The sequence below is a fragment of the Siphateles boraxobius genome, unplaced genomic scaffold (genome assembly GCF_051911475.1).
Source record: "Siphateles boraxobius isolate OS27281-9 unplaced genomic scaffold, OSU_SipBor_1 56, whole genome shotgun sequence".
Taxonomy (NCBI): Eukaryota; Metazoa; Chordata; class Actinopteri; order Cypriniformes; family Leuciscidae; genus Siphateles; species Siphateles boraxobius.
This window is the reverse complement of record NW_027509182.1, coordinates 3,875,516-3,893,940: the sequence shown is the minus strand read 5'-3', so window position 1 is coordinate 3,893,940 and position 18,425 is coordinate 3,875,516. Positions and strand designations below refer to the sequence as shown.

Genomic DNA, 18,425 nt, shown 5'->3' with positions numbered 1-18,425 from the left:
AGATACAGTTGTGCCACTCTTCACATATCAAACCAAGTAGCATTTATTTATTTTAAAGCAGAAATAAATGCACAAAATGATTATTAGTAACACTTCACAATAAGGTTCCAGTAGTTAAAGAGATAGTTCACCCAAAAAGGAAAATTCTGTCAGTATTTACTCACCCTCATGTTGTTCCAACCCCAGAAGACCTTCGTTCATCTTCGGAACACGAATTAAGATATTTTTGATGAAATCTGAGAGCTGGATCACTCCTCCATACTCCTCCATAGGCTTCTTAAGGGATTGACACTTGCCAGCCCCGAAAAGTTCTTAAAGACATCGTTAAAATCGTCCAAGTGACTACAGTGGCTCAATCCTAAGTTTATCAAACGACGAGAATACTTTTTGTGTGCAAAAACACACAAAAATAACGACTTTATTTCAACTATTCATTTCCTTCTCTGTTGGCCTCTAGTCAGTTAACTTAGTATGATTGCGTAAAGCTACTTTACACGTAGACTCACTATTGGCCGACACTGGTATGTGGGTGATGCGTGTGACGTACAACAACAGAAGGTTACGCTATTATACTAGTGAACTGACTCGAGGCCCAGAGAGAAGGAAATGAATAGTTGAAATAAATTCGTTATTTTTTTTTTTTTGCGCACAAAAAGTATTCTCGTTGTTTGATAAACTTAGGATTGAGCCACTGTAGTCACTTGGACTATTTTAACGATGTCTTTAATAACTTTTCGGGGAACAAGTGTCTATCCCTCAAGAAGCCTATGGAGGAGTATGGAGGAGTGATCCAGCTCTCAGATTTCATCAAAAATATCTGAATTCGTGTTCCGAAGATGAACGAAGGTCTGACGGGGTTGGAACAACATAAGGGTGAGTAAATACTGACAGAATTTTCATTTTTGGGTGAACTATCTCTTTAACATTAGTTAACTACATTGCTTAAAATAAGCTAACAATGAAAAATACTTCTAAAGCATTTATTAATTTTAGTTAATGTTAATTTCAACATTTACTATTACATTATTAAAACCAAAAGTTGTATGCTAAGATTATGAACAGATTTGAGCAAACGAACATTCCTGACCGTAAAGTCTGTAAATGACACAAGTATGTTGTCTGTGGTTTCATAAAAATAATGTACATTATTATGAACTTTTTTAAAACCTAAAAATAACCGGTTATGATAAGGATTTAAGGGTTAAAATATCTTAGACTTTTTGTTACTGGTCATTTTTGGTGTTATTATAATGTAAATTTGTTTGCTCTGTTATTCTGATGAAGGAGATAAAAGAAGCAAAAGTGTATTACAAAAGCTTATGACGTTTAATTTATTTAATAATTGAACACAGTACATTTGTTTATTTCCACACTGCTGAAGTACCAACCTAACCTCTTTCAATGTTATGAATTCAACTAAATAAGCTATATATTAAATATTCAAATAATTATTCAAAGAAATAAAATAATTAAAAAATTATTTAAAACATGAAGTATCCTAAATTTCTTGAAAAAGTCTTAGTCATTTTATTTTAGTTGGCATTATGAGAGTGCTTATTAGTGAGACAAAATCAGGTGTAAATAATTCATGTTTAGTGTAAGCTCTACAACCTTCAACTATTCTCTCATTATGTAGAGCAAAGTTTCTCAATATATAGTTAAGTGCCCTTATTTAACTACATGTGGTTATTTTGCTTGGACAGCTGTGTAAACTTGCTGAGAACTGACTTCATACACTCACTAAAAATCATCTTGGTAAAATCATTGTAAAAGAAAAAAAGATTCAGCAGCATTTGTTAGGTTTGAGATTTTGTTATCTCATGCAATGACATTCATACATTTCACACTCAAGTATTTAAGTGTTCTCATATTTATTTGGAGCTGCCGTATGTTGCTCCACTGGCACTTGTTCTCTAGTGATTTGAATATAAAATAAGAGCTGAGGGAAATGAGTAAAACGTTACAAGGGCTGAATTGGAGCCAGCTTTTCTCAGAACATCAAACAAAAGAGAAGTCAGGGGAAATGTCATCCCACATCACTTCTATTGTTTTCCGTTGTCTTTCTGTTCAGTGTCATGCATCTGTTTGGTATACGATGTTCTTCCCAGAGCTAGTGTTAAAAAACCCTTGGAAAAATGGACTCCTAACTTAGATCTCTGACAGTAGCCGCTGCTGAACAAATATGATTACAGTTCATTTGGCTGCAACAGCGTGCACTCTATGCCAGGCTGAATTAGTTTCTACTCGGTGTAATTCCATATATCACCATTTAACAGACAGCCAGACTACTCTGTGCTTCACATCTGGTCCCTTGTTTAAAGGGAAATCTTGCATTATTTATTCACACAGCTTTTATGAAGGTCACTCTGGAGCACTTGCTGTGCTGAATGGGTAATTGAATATTTTTATTGCAAATTAAATATGATTGGATTTTGACATTAGTGGATCAGTGCATAATTTGCTGCCCTGAAAATGGATGGACTCTTGTTGTTTGTCAAAATCGCACTCTGAATTATGTGTAAACAAAACATTTTCAGTGTGTAAATGAAAAATTGGGACTTGATTCTGTGCTTCAGCAATTGGTTGTATCATAAAGTAAGTGGGCGTACTTATTTGCGGGAAAGACCCGAAATTGAGAGGGGAACATCAGCAGAAAGGGATGTCATTTCAGAGGTGAACCAAGTTGTTTTATTTTACATATTTATTTTATATGTAACATTTAAAAACACTGCCCTGCCAAAAAAAAAAAGTCGCTTTTTGGATTTAAATCGGCAAATGCTTAAGAGGATATGATTGCATCATTATTACTGTTTGGCTACAGTTCTTCTAACCCTAATTGATGGAGTGTGTAGCTTTTATTTCTTAAGCAATCATTTAGGAAGACACATTATGACCATATTCCAGGATGACAATGTCAAAATTCATCAGGCTCAAATGAATGAATAAATGAATGAATGAGGCACTTACGGTATATAGCGCTTTCATATGTACTAAATTGTGAAAGAATGGGAGGGAGCATGAAGAATGATTTTCACACATGAATGGGCTCCTCTTTAAGGGGAGTCCAGACCTTAAATTCAGTGAAAGTCTTTGGGATGTGCTGGAGTAGACTGTACAGAGTGCTGGACTCTTGCATTGTCAATACAAGATCTTGATCAAAAATGTATGCACTTCTAGATGGAAATAACATTACAAAAATGTTTTTGGCCGGGCAGTGAATATAAATCATTTAGTTGTTGTCAAATATACTGTTGTGCTGTGAATATTTCAATAGGAATTGGGATTCTCAATTGGGAATTTCACTAAGGGTTCAAGTTGATCACGCAAATGTGCCACGTTGACCGACAGACAGCTAGTTGGCTTGAAAGTGACTTTTGTGTGATCTGTGATCATTGCTACACTATTAAGACAATGGATCTTTTTTTGTCTGTGAAATTTGGGTACATTTTTGCCAATGTGGCTGCACCTTTAGGCCGTGTGTCCACCAAAGCGACTGCATTTTTTACCGGTCGCCGAGAGTTGAAGAATGTCACTTTTTACCAAACCGTCCAATCACAGTGGAGGAGGGGTGGGACAAATACAACACCGACCCACCGCCACATTCTGCTTGTACAACGTCAACATATGATGACAACAACAAGCATAATAACGGAACAAAATAATTTAAAACTAAAGCCATAGCAAATACATTACATTGTAGTGGCATTTTTAGATGAAACAAACTATCTGTGAAATGAGATACTAGTAACACTATCGTGGATAATCCGTATCATAGCAAGCAAAGCGTCTTAACTGGAAAGCTCTCAAGTGCTCATAGCTAGGCGTTTTCAGCAGAATGCCAAGCATTTTTTGCTGGCTTTGGACACGCAGCCATAGACTGGTAGCTTTAAATTTCTATTTGATGTGTTCAAGTCCTCCTGGGAAGTTTGTATTTTTGAGAAGTTGTAATTACCAGGACAGGTGTGTTCAAGTCACTGTGGTTGGTAGCAAGCGATGCTTCATACATCCCAACACTATTGACAATGGAAAATGGATTTTTTTGTTAATGGAATTTTGGTGAAACTTCGCCAATGTGGCCATACCTTTAGACTAGTACATTTAAAATTGCATTTGTCTTTGATTCCAACAGATCAGGACTCAAGTTCAGACATTTTGTGTCACATGATGCCATTCTACAGCTACGATATTCCACATACATGTGGTCCTGACCCAAAGATCTGCTGCCAGTTTGACTTTAAAAGGCTGCCTGGAGGAAGAATCAGCTGTCCATGGAGAATTCCTCCTCAGGCCATCACAGACAACAACGTACAGGAGAGGTACACCTATACACACCAGTCACAGACATTAGGAAATACCTTATTTACTTGCAACAACCTAGAAAATAACTATGATTGTTTTTAACTATGTCTTAAAAAGTCTGTTTTAATGAATAACAATTTTTGACCCGTTTTCCATGTCATTTTTTGTGGATTAGTGTTCCCTCAATTCAGATCAGACTTAGATTTCCCTCCACTTAGTTTAGTCTCTCCGTGTTTAGAGTTCAGACGCTGTTGGACCAGTACAGGAAGAAATCCAAGCTTTTTCGGACCAAGGTGCTGCTAGCACCACTTGGAGATGATTTCCGCTACACTGAAGCTGTTGAATGGGACCAGCAGTTTGATAACTACCAGAAACTCTTTGACTACATGAATTCTCACCCTGAGCTCCACGTCAAGGTCTTGCTTCAGTGTTTGCTTAAGTCACTCTAAATTGGCCACAGTTTGAACTCTTTGTATATTTTCAGACATTCATTGTAAATATATTTCCATATATTCCTCTTTTGTTTCTCTTTGCAGGCCCAGTTTGGAACCATTTCAGATTATTTTGAGGCCTTGCGTAAAAGCACTGGCATGGATCCGGATGGCATGAACGTTGGCCAGTTGGCGTTGCCTGTGCTAAGCGGTGACTTTTTCACTTATGCGGATCGAGACGACCACTACTGGAGCGGATACTTCACCTCACGGCCGTTCTATAAACGCTTGGACAGAATACTGGAATCACATCTTCGGTACGCTTGACTGAATCCAAAAGCACTGCATGAATCTCTACAATCACATTACATTTACACTCGCCCAGTGTCAAATGCAGGAAAAAGTTGGCTTCAGCGAGGACATAAAACTGGTATAAAACTGAACTAAAAGTCAGATTCTCACTGCCAAATCAGTCCATGAGAGAAAAGATCAGTGACAAATTTTACCACATTGTAAAATGATTAGTAAAAGTTTATTGGAAGAAAACTTTTTTTTTCTTTTAATAATACTCTATGTGTTAGTCATAAAAATTATTCATTGAACCAAAGTGAAGATATGAAGAACACAACCCAAATGCACTGCATAAATCTGCATAAATGCACTGCGTAAATATTTCTGGCCAAAGTCTAAATGTCCAAAAACTGAAACCATTTCCATATGGCTGGACTTAATTTGCCTTCGAGACCATGAGTTCAAAATTAACATTAAAAGTAAATTTTGAACCAATTTGAATGCTTCCTAATATGCGCAAAAAAATTTGCAATTCATATTGTATAAACGAATGACATTACCTGGAAATTCAGCTTATTCAAAGTCTAATCACTTTCTTTCTAAATATTCTCCTTTTTTTTGGTCTTTATGGTTTTTGTTTTGTCAACTTTTAGAAGTACACTAGCATACAGATGACCTAACACACATCTACTAAAAACCCCATAACTCTAATTTGATTTCATGAGGTCTTTAATGACATATCATAACCTTTTTCAAACTTTTAGACTCATACTCACACAGTCCCGTAGTGATCTTGGTCACTGTGCTAGTAGAGTCTTTCTGTAGGTAAAGGAGCTCTGTGATAACCGACGTTACCGTCTCTTTCTTCCTAGGCTGTCTGCTGCTGACTATCGCACAAGCTGAAGGTCACATGTCTGTGTTGTGACGATAAGACTGAAGCCATGTGACAAGGTCACAGCAAACTAAAGCAGCTGGTTTTGAGCCAGCAGCTCAATGGCTTCAGTATTTTATATTTATATATATACATATATATATATATATATATATATATATATATATATATATATATATATATATATTTGACCGTGGCCATTGACTGTGGCATCTTATCTTGTGTGGGTGCTTTACTAACTTTACTCTTTGACACCTTTCTAACATGATATTGGTCCTCGAAACATTAAAATTGATCTTATTTAGTCAAAGCCCTTTATAAAGTTAAATTATCGCTAATATGTGGTATTTGAAAGAAATAGCTCTTTGCTTATTTATTTATTTTTATAGCAGGCAATTGTTAAAACGTCTTTAAAGGTCTCATCAATTGGCCCGGCTCTAGATAATGAGACATTACAGTGGTACATATTGATTTTCTACATTGATTTTTCCCTACATTCTCCTTCACAGACGTGTTTTTAAAAAAAATTTTTTACTCAAATCAGAGCAGTGTTGTTAATGTTAACTAAAACTATTGCAAATGGCTTTTGGTAATTGAAATAAAACTGAAATGAAATACAATCTAAATATAAGATGAAAAGCTTAAATTAGAAAAACTGGCTATTAACTGAAATAAATTACTACAATTAAAACTGAATTAAAAATGAATTCAATCTAAATAAAAAATGTAAAATCAAAACTAGAATAGAACAACAAACACAAAAATATAAATCAAATCAGAATATTGATAAATATTATAACAGTATATAAATAATGGTAAAATAACACAGCAATAGAACTCTAAATTTAAACGACTTAACCACACAACATACTATGGAAATTTCATGTTGTTGTTTTTTTTCTTTCTGTAAATGTGTACTATGGAGTCGTCAATCTTTGTTGATATACCATGATTTTTAAATTTCCCATGGTAGCATGTCCCATGTTTTTAGGGGTAAGTCCCATAGTACCCTAGTTTTAGTAGATTATTTTGTATATTTGATTTTTAGTATTTAGATATTTGACCGGTATGTGTGTGTCTGCGTGCGTGCGTTCGTGCGTGCGTGCGTGTGTGCGTGCGTGCGTGTGTGTGTGTGTGTCAGTGGCTGCCCTGCATTTCATTGTTTATTGCAAGATCGTGATAAGGATATGAATTTATCCTCATTTACTGACTGTATTGTATGTCTGTATACCCCGTCCTCTCAAAGGCGGCTGTACTTGATCACACAAGTGAATAGATTGGGTACACCTTCATCTTGCGGATGCGGAGAACTCTATTTAACACAGTATTTGCATTTTGATGGGTGTCTAAATGTAGGCAAGAGACAGTTTTCATCAGTATGCAGTTGTTAAACTATCCCCCGTTCTACACGATGGCTTCTTTCACACAGCAAATAGGACTTTGTTCAGCTCTGCTCAGTTTCACACACACAGACACACAGCAGATTGATTAGAGATATTCAGTCCAAGGTCATTTCATGTTTAATTAATTATTAAACTGTTCGGCTGTTCTTGCGAGTGCAGAAAGCAGATGTATGTGTGATGTGAGGTATGTAGGTCGCATGTGCTGCGTTTTTATCTTGTAACTACTTTCTGTGAACCATATACAGAATTTGTTTTTATCTGCTGAATCTACTTAGGCTCATCTCACTTCAAAGGTCTATTTGAAAAAAAAAATGTAAACTATGGATTATTGTGAAATGTCACTCCAGTTTACAATTGTACTCCGGTGAGAGGTCGTAGTTTTTGTGAAGGTGTTGGTTTTCAATAAAATGTCACTAAAACCTTTTAGACAACTGGCACTCTTTGCACATGTACAATATCTGAGTGAATCTCAAGAAAACATGTCCATGTCACATTTAACCCTAACATTTAATTAAAATAAATAAATAAATACTAAGAAAAGATATTTTGCATAAAGAAAATTAAGCCTATTTCCTTAATTTTACTTTATCATTTTTTTAATCATTTTGTAAATTAATTATTCTCACTAATCCTCCTTATTAGATTCTAATTACTGTAATATTTTTTTTAAAATCAGCATAAACTGAAGCCAGTACAACAAATACTACCATTACTATACATTTAAATGAAAATGTATTTCTTAAATTTTATAATGTGTGTGTGTATATATATATATATATATATATATATATATACACACACACATACACACACATACATATTACATGATACTACTGAGAATTAGACTTTTTAGACAAAATGTGACGATACAAAAAAAAAAATCCTTGAAGCAGTGGCTCTCAACCTTTGACACAAAGACTCCCCGCTGTCAAACACAATATTTTCAGTATTTCTGCATGTTTTCAAACTTCTGAAACAGAGTTTTGTATTAAATAACTGAACCATGATTCATTTTGTGATTCCAAATGTTTCAAGAATCGAATGTTCTTCAATAAAACACTAGAGTTATTGCTGTTTAGTTATTGATGGAATAGTTATTGATAGCTGATGTGTTTTTCGATTTTAATTTGATTACCAATACTTTTAAAGGTGCTCTAAGCGATGTTGGGTGACGTCTCTTCTTGTTGAAGTTCGAAGTATTGTCAAACAAAACGGAGGCTAGCTAGACCTTCCCTCCTCCTCATGCGCGCACTAACCCCCAAAATCCTTCTTGTCGGTTATTGGCTGGAACAGTTTGTTATGTTTCGTGGTGCGGGTTAGCCCAGATTGTTTTTGTTGCCGTTTGTGGAGCCTGGGGTGTCTACAGTGACTTCATTTTTTTACAGTGTATTCAGGGGACAGGCAGCTAGCGGATAGTGAGGAGATGTTTGCTGTATGTGACAAAAAATGTTTTGGCCTAAAAAACGCGTGACATCGCTTAGAGCACCTTTAAGTTATCTTGTGCTCCCCTTGGAAATTTGCCGAGGCCACCTAGTGGGCCTCTGGCTGAGAACCACCACCTTAAAGGGAAATATTATTTATTTTCTTTCTTTGAAATATGACTCATTTCCAACAGGTTTTGTGAAGTCCGCCCAGCTATAGATTTTCATGTCTTGTAAAACATTTGAGAAGGTCATTCTTCAGAGAGATGACACCTGTATTGTTACCATAATGTGGAGAGATTCTGGTTGTATTGTTGTTTTCCGTTGTGGGAGCATTCCGACACTCCCAACACAACAGGGACCTAACCAGACTACTGTCTTGCTTTTCCTGTAATGTGAACATTAGCCTGATACAGGATGTATTTTCATGCTAGATGGATACCTGTAATAGTGTGGATTTGAGGGAAATTTTTGATCTTGCAAGGGAGGGAGTTTCATATGTCACTTCATGTTTTTCTGTAGGGCAGCTGAGGTCCTCTACTCTCTGACCTTGGCCAACATTCAGAAGTACGGCCGGCCCAGTGAATACCCTGCAGTGGATAATTATAAGTTACTGACAGAAGCCAGACGCAATCTCGGTCTCTTCCAACACCATGATGCCATCACAGGCACAGGCAAAGACTGGGTGGTTGTGGACTATGGAACCAGGTAGCATATCTTTCTTGAAACATAGAAGTGAGATGTGAGGATGTGAGATACATTCTCTTATCCAACCAACTCGCTCCAGTCACTGTTCCCCTGGAACAAACTTGGGTTAAGTGTATTAAGCCACCTTTTCACCTATATTTAATATTCACATATGATTATCACATTTTGCCCCAAAGTGGAAGTCACACAGAACTTTCAAATTGGTTGTGAAGCAGCCGTTATCCTCCGCTTAAAATAACCATGATGAAATAATAAGAAAAATGAATTTATAAATATATCCACACAGAACAAAAGACTGCCAATATGTTTGAAAGAAAACAATACATTTTCTAGGGCTAATCAACCTAAATGATTCTTTAATATCTGTTTTTATTTTGGAAATAATTATTCATAACTGAGCATTTTAATGGTGCCCAATAGCTGATTTAACTATATGTAATATAATTGATTTACAGCAAATGAGATATTTATGAGGTTTTTAATTTTTTTATGTTTTTAAACAACCACATTTTTTTTAAGGAAAAAAATACAGGAAAAAACGCAATATTGTGAAATATTATTACAATTTAAAATAACTTTTTTTTTAAATATATTTTACAATGTTATTTATTCCTGTAATGGCAAAACTGTTTTCAGCATCATTACTCCAGTCTTCAGTGTCACATGATCCTTCAGAAATAATTCTAATATGCTGATTGGGTGCTCAAAAACATTTCTTATCATCAATGTTGAAAATTAGTTGTGCTGCTTAACATTTTTGTGGAAACCTTGATACATTTTTTCCAGGATTCTTTGATGAATAGAAGTTAAAAAGAACAGCATTTATGTGAAATAGAAATATTGTAACAATTTGAGTCTTTACTGACACTTTTTATCAATTTAATGCATTCTTGCTGAATAAATTAAAAAAATTTCCCCACAAAAAAAACAAACAAACAAAAAACCTCACTGACCCCAAACCTTTGAACAGTAATTTAGAACCTTTTGGTTGACAGGCCAGATTAACCATTAAAGCCACACAATTTCCACAATATTAGTTTATATGAACTTTACCTAACTCTTAATAATGTCTAACACTTGAAAAAATGAACGGTTTAAAAAAATCTGATTCTTAATTATCTGACATTATCAGGCACAAAAGACCAAAAATACTAGCCATTATGGTTGCTGTTATAGCAAGCATCCATACTGAATACCACTACTGCTTGTTTATGGTTTAATTTACCCAGGAATTCTGGCACACACACACACACACACACACACACACACACACACACACACACACACACACACACACACACACACACACACACACACACACACACATACACACACACACACACACACACACACACACACACACACACACACACACACACACATATATCCGTGCTGTAGAAACATGATGATCTTTGTTATTTTTAAGGTTGTTTCACTCTATTCTGAACCTGAAGCGAGTGATTGTGAGCTCTGCTCATTGGTTGGTGCTCAAGGACAAACAAACATACTACCATGATCATTCAAATCCATTTCTTCAGATGGTGAGTGTTCATACTGCATATCCGCAACATGCTGGCATCACTCCTAAATTTGGAAATTGCCATCTGCACGTCACATTTTTGCTGGTTCTGTATTATAGGATGACGTTCAGCCATCCCAAGACGCCCTACCACGCAAAACAGTTCTTGAAGTTAGTGAAAAACCAAGGTAATACAAAAACAAAGCAAAATCAATGTTTTTGTAGTGCTTTATAGCAGACTAACGTTGAGTTCCTGAGAAGGCCTTCATGGTACATGTATTAATTGACAAGAGGCAGCAGAATTTGTGTGGCAGAAAATGCTACATAAAAATGACCTTCCCTTTTTTAGGTTGCTGGTAGTTTCCAACCCCACAGAGCAGGCCAGGACATCCATGGTTACAGTGTACGTGAACACTGCTAATGTGCGCGTGCTTAATGCTCTCGGTCATGTGGTCCTCGCTCAAGTCAGTGCAGTGTGGAATGATGCCACTCATGCTGCTGCCGACGTCTTCCAGGTGAGGTCTGCTACATCGATGCATCACATTACAGCATTAGGGGTGTATTGTATGGAAAACATCAGCGTGAAGATTGTTGATGTCCATGTCGGTAAGTTTGAGGTCATCTAAATGCTTTACAAGCCATTTCATGGTGTCTTTAAATATGTTTGTTTTCAGTTGTCTTTCGTGGCTCACGCTGCTCCTCTGGGTCTGAGCGTGTACCAGGTGATGGAAGGAATGGAGCCAAGGACAGAAGCTGCTAAGTACATGTTTCTTCAGGATGGCGGCCGCATTTCAGTCAATAAACTGGAGCATTTCCGACAGTTCTACCAAAACGATGTAGCTCCCGTGCACATTGAAAATCCTTACCTTAAACTCTCCATCTCTACAGCTACAGGTCTTTTAGAGGTTAGACTGCTTTGTGGATTTGTCATAAGTTGATGTGTTTAGGAATGACTCTGTGTAAAGTTCAGAAAACATCTCTTGTTTGCAGAAAATGAGGTTGAAGGACGATGACTCAGAGCACCAGGTCAAAGTGGAGTTTGTTTGGTACGGCACCACCAGCAATAAAGACAAGAGTGGCGCCTACCTGTTCCTGCCTGACAAAGAAGCAACAGTTAGTACTATACGTTTTTTATTATTTCTACGATTTATCGGTTATGCTATATCTTGCCCAACAGTATTCATTTTTTTGTTGGGTTGCTTTTTTTAACATTTTATTTATAGACGTAATAGTTGAGGGAGACAGGAAATCAAGATAGGGGAGATTGGGTTACAATCATGATTAGGCCCAAACCCAAACCCTGGAAACCCATGAGCAGCACAGCTCAAGCGCTTTCCCTACAATGATTTTTTATTCAGATAATGAATAGTGGTGCAGAAAATACCGGTTTTCGAAAGTGATTACAAATGCGTGAAATGAACGCACCCGGGTTGGTTGCTTTCCACGACAAATGCAAAGTTGAACCAACTTTGACAGCCCTGAACATGATTGCGCAAGCCGTTGAAGCCCCTCCTGGAAATGTGATTGTTGTGCCCAGGCGCCGGCTATGGTGCAGGAGAAAATGTTACAGTAAGCATAACAGCAAAGTTAATACAGGACAATGAACTGAAGTAAACAGAGGGCTTAAATGCACACAGGATAACGAGAAACTAAACAAGACAAAGGTGAACACAATCGCCCTGCAAGCAATAGCTGTCATTTAACTACAGACCTGACTTAGTCCGGCTAAGAGTAACCCACTTCTAGCCGAAATAACCTTTAATCTGGTTACATGTCAAAATTTTGCCAAAATAACTTGCGAGATGTATGATATTCCATCATGTATGCAAGGTCAACAGTGATTAAAAGGTGTTTGGTTTCATTTCTTTGACAAGTTCTATACGTAGCCTGTGCTTCTATTCTTGGGCTGTATTTTGACGGCTATTAAATGTCTTTTAAACGCAAGATTGCTTGCTGGGTGGTAACCAAGGGAAACAAACGAGACAATAGGAAAACAGGAAGCAGGAACTAACAAACTAACAGTGTTTGGAAAAAGTAAACAGAAACTTTGATGTGACATTATTATTGTATTCATTTTATTATTATATATTTTTTTCCATTGCACCATTATTACATAAATATAATTTGCTACAAATTAATAGAGCTGCAGGAAATACTGAGTTACATTTCCATTCGCTTTGTAAGTAAATAATTAGAATATTTTCATTTTGTGTTACTATTCCTTTAATAACAACAGCAACTTGTATTATTGTTGTTGTTGTTCTTAAAGGAGTAGTAACAATAGTAATAATAATAATTATTAATAATGAAAAGTTTTATTATAACAACATTTCCATTGCACCTTTCTTACCTTTCTTACAATATAATTTGCTATGCTGAATAGAGGTGCAGGAAATACTTGGGTCATATTTCCATTCACTATTCCTTTAATAACAACAACAACAATTATTATTATATATATATAGTTATAATAATACTTATAATTAGTAATAAAAACTTTGATTAAAACTGCATTTTATTACATTACACTTTTCTTTCTTAAACAAGTATAATTTATCTAGCCCTGGTTCCACTGCTGAATAGTGCTGCAGGAAAAACTGGGTTATATATCGCCCACTCCTATAAAAACTGTTTATTTGTAGCAGGCTTGCAGTTAATCTGTGGCAAACAAATGATTGCTATGAGAGTTTGCTGAATTATTTGGTAAAGTTTCATTGAAACTTATATCATCAGTGTGTGTCATTCAGCTGATTCGAGTTATAAACGTAATGGCAGTTTGGTCAATGCTCACAGAGAAAACTGGGAAACCTCATAATAGCTCACCTCAGTCTTTCATCAGGACATTTTTGTCATGCAGTGTTTTTTGTAGCCCTGCTTTGAGGGGATTTTTATGAGTGTGATTTGATTCACATTGATTTTCTTTCTCTCACACACAGATTTACTCTCCCTCGCAACCGCCGGTGGTTCGAGTCACTAAAGGGCCGCTGTTTTCTGAAGTCACCACTACCTTTACACACATCAAACACACTCTCCGGCTCTACAACATCCAGGGTAAGATAGAACGGCAAACACTCAACAACACCTGCACTTCTCACTTTCACTTATTCAAATAGTCACCACTATTTACAGTATGTAAATCAAATATTTACACCAGGAATTTGCTAAACGACATAATTTCATGTTTGACTAGTCGTCTTGATGAGTTCCTGTATAATTAAGCAGGTTTTGGTTTTTGTTTATGCTGGAGGTCAGTGGTGGGAGGGCAGCAATGTAACCTCAGATAGTTGATTGACCCCGGGATAGAAAAAATTGTGAATTTCGAAATCCTTGAAGTGCTGCTGGATGACGTCCTTTTCTTTTCCAAGTAATCTTTGTTAAGAGAGCCTTTTACATACAGTCCTATAGCAGCTTGTTTTATACAAGTCTTTTTTATTTTACTGGATGCAGTACAAAGCGTTTTCTAGCGCAGTTTTTGCTATTTTAATCTTTGAAGTTTGAAGCTAAAAGCTTTTGAACGTTCCTCAAACTTTAACAAACAATTTAAACTGTGTAATCGGCAATGCCAAAAGAGGCAGTGCTTTACACCAACAAGTAACAAAGATTGAATCAGCATCAGACAAGGACGTTTGATACCGGACAAAAGACAGTTCAGCAAAAGTTTAATGGTTTGCTGAAAGTGGGATCATTTTGTATAAGAAAGAAACACATTCAGTTTTCATGCTTTTCTTATCAAGAGCACCATGGCGGTCGGTTTGTGACCCCCTATGGGTGGGTGAGATAATGTACATGAGTGTTTTTGAAAGAGCGGAGCAGTCACATGAGCCATTGCCCCGTAGCCCTAGGGACCTTTTCCCCCAGTGGTGTTTGTTTTTGTCCAAAAAAAGAAAAAAATGAAACCCTTCCAGGGTTATTCCCTGAAGTTAAAACTGATTTTAAATTGCAAAGTTTTAGAAGAGGAACCTTTTCTCACACAGAAAATAGCTGTCCCTCTTTTGTGATTTTGAAGGAATCATTATTCTAAAATACACAACAGACGACGTTTTGAAGAATATTCTGGCCGCTCTTTTCCACGCAGTTACAACAAATAGGATGAAGCTATTAAGCTTCAAAAAGGACTCAAAGATATAAGTGGTCCATCCACCTTGTTCACTATAATTGAAGTGTTCATACACTGGTATTCACTGGTAATCTTCCCTTCCTGTGGACTGATAACCAGCTCATTGAGAACCCTTCAGTTAGATTTGTGAAATGGATCATTCAGGGGTGTGTTTCCCAAAAGCATTGTTAGCCAACTATGGTCGGAAGTTCCGTCGTTATCAGCGTAGTTAAACGAATCCGTGTTTCCCGAATCCATCTTTCTAATGAACATTCGCAAACAGTATCGCAAAGTTTTGTGGTTGGAACGACAAATCTCACCCTGTGGTTAGAAACATAGTTTCTTATTTGCATGACATGTGGACTCAATAAATCCTTGCCTTGAGTAAAATAAGCAAGCTGACATTCAGTAAAATATGTATCTTTTATTTAGAATACATACAAATGTAATTTACGTCTTTTAGTTTGTCAAGAGATTTAAAGCACCATTTTTGAAGAGTGCGCATGTGCGTAAGTGCTCTATTACGTAAGAATGAGCCTTTGAATGAATCTGAAATAAAGCAAAATAACTGAGAAAAATGAGAAATAGTCCTCAGATGCCATGTCCGTATTTTATAGCAGAACATCTAGCATTAATTCAATATCAAACAGATTCATTAAAAGAAGTTATCACTCCACCACGTGCGTGACATCCTTAACCAACAGTTTGTGACAATGCGGTTTCGGGAAACTGTCGTGTCTAGCTAGTTGATTTTTTTCAACAATGCATCGTACTTTGTTAGTTAAGCAGCGAGCAGCGTTGTACGGGAAACACACCACAGACCGGTTTTATAAACCGGGTCAACTGATTCATTTAATATATCCAACACAAGAGAATGATCCATTCATGAAGTCGTATGGACTACTATTGGTGAACTTTAATGCTGTTTTTTGTCATTTTTTGCACAAAAAATACACTAAAAACTACTATTGTGAAAAATTATTGCAATTTAAAATAACTTTTTTCTTAATTCATTTTTTGAGCACATGGCTTGTGATTGTGTTCACTGGCCATGTGCTCTTGTTTTTGTCATGTTTGTTCATATGTGCCCACCCTTAAAGGACAAGTTCGGTATTTTACACTTAAAGCCCTGTTTTAAGATCGTTTCTGATGAAATAGAACGGTTAAGATTGAAATTTGGACAAATGCTGCTGTTCCGAGAATTTTAGGTTTCAGTGTTAGCACCCCCCCCCCACCTCCACAATGGTTTCATATGGGCACTGGAACAATCATTCATAAAACGCACTAAACTTTAGTTTACAAAGACGTGAAACTCACCGAGTGGTCTGGGGTGTTCACTGATATACTCACACAAAAATCGCTGCAAAAGATGCTTTCCAACAGGTGTTTTTCCATTCGTTGTAAAACTGTGGACCTATTTTTCCAAACGCCTCACAACCGGAAATTCTTCCGTTGAGAGCTTGAATAATAGACACTCCAGCCCAGTTGGTGGCGATAATGCACCTTTGACAATGTTTGGATAGCGTAGCCTACGATACTGCGACTGGAAGGCTACAGAAAGAATACAAACAACCCCATTTCCGTTTCCGTCGACGGAGTAATACCGTACCTCACAGAACATCCAATACAAGTCAATGGAGTTGGACAAAAACTACGATAAAACCTGTTGGAAAGCATCTTTTGCAGCGATTTTTGTGTGAGCATATCAGTGAACACCCCAGACCACTCGGTGAGTTTCACGTCTTTGTAAATTAAAGTTTAATGCGTGTTATGAATGATTGTTCCAGTGCCCCTATGAAAACATTGTATAGGTGGGGGGGTGCTAACACAAAAATTCTCGGGACAGCAGCATTTGTCCAAATCTTAACCGTTCTATTTCATCAGAAACGATCTTAAAACAGGGCTTTAAGTGTAAAATACCGAACTTGTCCTTTAAGCCCACTCTTCTTGTTACCTTATTATTGGTTCATTTGTCCCTTCTGCCCTAATTAACCTCATCATTTCCTCTCCTATTTTGGCTAAATCAGTCCAAATCCGCTTATTTCTGTGTCCGATTGGAATCTGACCAAAGTTATTGACTGCCCACGCTGTGTATCGCAACTGTTCTGATCAGATTTGTGTGTCTCGTGGCGTTCTTTCATTTTCCGGAATATCTGCATTGGTCTCTAGGGCAATGAAATTGCTTTGGTAGGCAAAAACAACAACATGGAGGGGTTTACAATACAGATGTCGTCTTATTTACAACATGTGTAGCCACCGTGCTGGTCTACTGTATCTTATGAGGCAGCGACAGAAATGTAGGATGCTGGTATGCGTGGCTTATTCTGTTGCTGTCGTCTCCACCGGTCTTAAAATTCAACTCGTAATTTTCTGCTTGACCGGCACTTTGTAGCAACACAACCTTGTTTCTTCAGCAACTTTCAGCATGCTTCCTATATCAACATCTGACATGTTTACGTTTTAATCCCATCAAAGCAGACTGAAACAGATTTCCAGAAATGGAATTGAATCAGATTTTAAACCACATATGAATGTAGCTCAAGGCAGATTTGTAAAAATCGCATTTCATTTTCATCTTCTTTTTTTTTTTGTGCAATTCAAACTTGCTGAATATGATCGGATTCCAGTCGGATATGCAGAGAAATCAGATTTGGACTGACAGTCTGAACGAGGCTTTAGTGTATCGCAACTGTTCAGATCTGATTTGTTTGTCCCATGCCGTTTTCTGGAATATCTGCATTGGTTTCTAAGGCAAAGATGTTGCATTGGTAGATATACGGCAAAAAAACAGGGGTTTGCAATACCCATTTTGTCTTATTTACAACATGACAATCATTACAACATCTTCTGCTCGTCCGGCACTTTGCAAAAACACAACCTTGTTTCTTCAGCGACTTTCAGCATGTTTCCTATAACAACGTCTGACGTTTGAATGCCAGATTTGCGATTTGAATGGGATTTCAAACCACATATGTGGCTCAAAACAGATTTTTTGTTGTTGTTGCTGTTTACACTTTCTAAATCTGTTCGGATTTCAATTGGATATGCACAAAACCGGATTTGGAATAACAGTCTGAACAAGGCTTTATTCTCCCTGTGTGTTCTGTCCTGGTCTCTATGATATTCTGATCTCTAGAGATAGTTTGGACCCCTCTTTAGTGTAAATCTAGGATTTTTCCACCAGCTGAAAATCCTAAATCAGAAAATCAATTGCACACACCTCCTCAGCAAGCCACACTGTTTAAGATAAATTTACTACATATGCATTCCAATCAGTATCTCTCAATATAAGCATTATTGCCCAGTGAGGGCTGCTCACTAAAAGTGTTGATTTACCATCTCGCAATGAGCTAATGAGGACACAC

At 36.8% G+C, this 18,425-nt stretch overlaps 1 protein-coding gene across 1 annotated transcript in view; it reads left to right on the top strand.

Annotated features, from left to right (window-relative positions):
- man2a1 (mannosidase, alpha, class 2A, member 1) overlaps nt 1–18,425 on the top strand; it is a 66,192-nt gene that overhangs the window by 24,112 nt on the left and 23,655 nt on the right. Inside the window, exons 7-16 of the mRNA XM_077206450.1 lie at nt 4,130–4,316; nt 4,538–4,715; nt 4,836–5,047; nt 9,260–9,445; nt 10,872–10,986; nt 11,085–11,152; nt 11,314–11,479; nt 11,639–11,869; nt 11,955–12,077; nt 13,901–14,015. Of these exons, the coding sequence (XP_077062565.1) occupies nt 4,130–4,316; nt 4,538–4,715; nt 4,836–5,047; nt 9,260–9,445; nt 10,872–10,986; nt 11,085–11,152; nt 11,314–11,479; nt 11,639–11,869; nt 11,955–12,077; nt 13,901–14,015 (1,581 nt within the window). The remainder of the gene's footprint in view (nt 1–4,129; nt 4,317–4,537; nt 4,716–4,835; nt 5,048–9,259; nt 9,446–10,871; nt 10,987–11,084; nt 11,153–11,313; nt 11,480–11,638; nt 11,870–11,954; nt 12,078–13,900; nt 14,016–18,425) is intronic.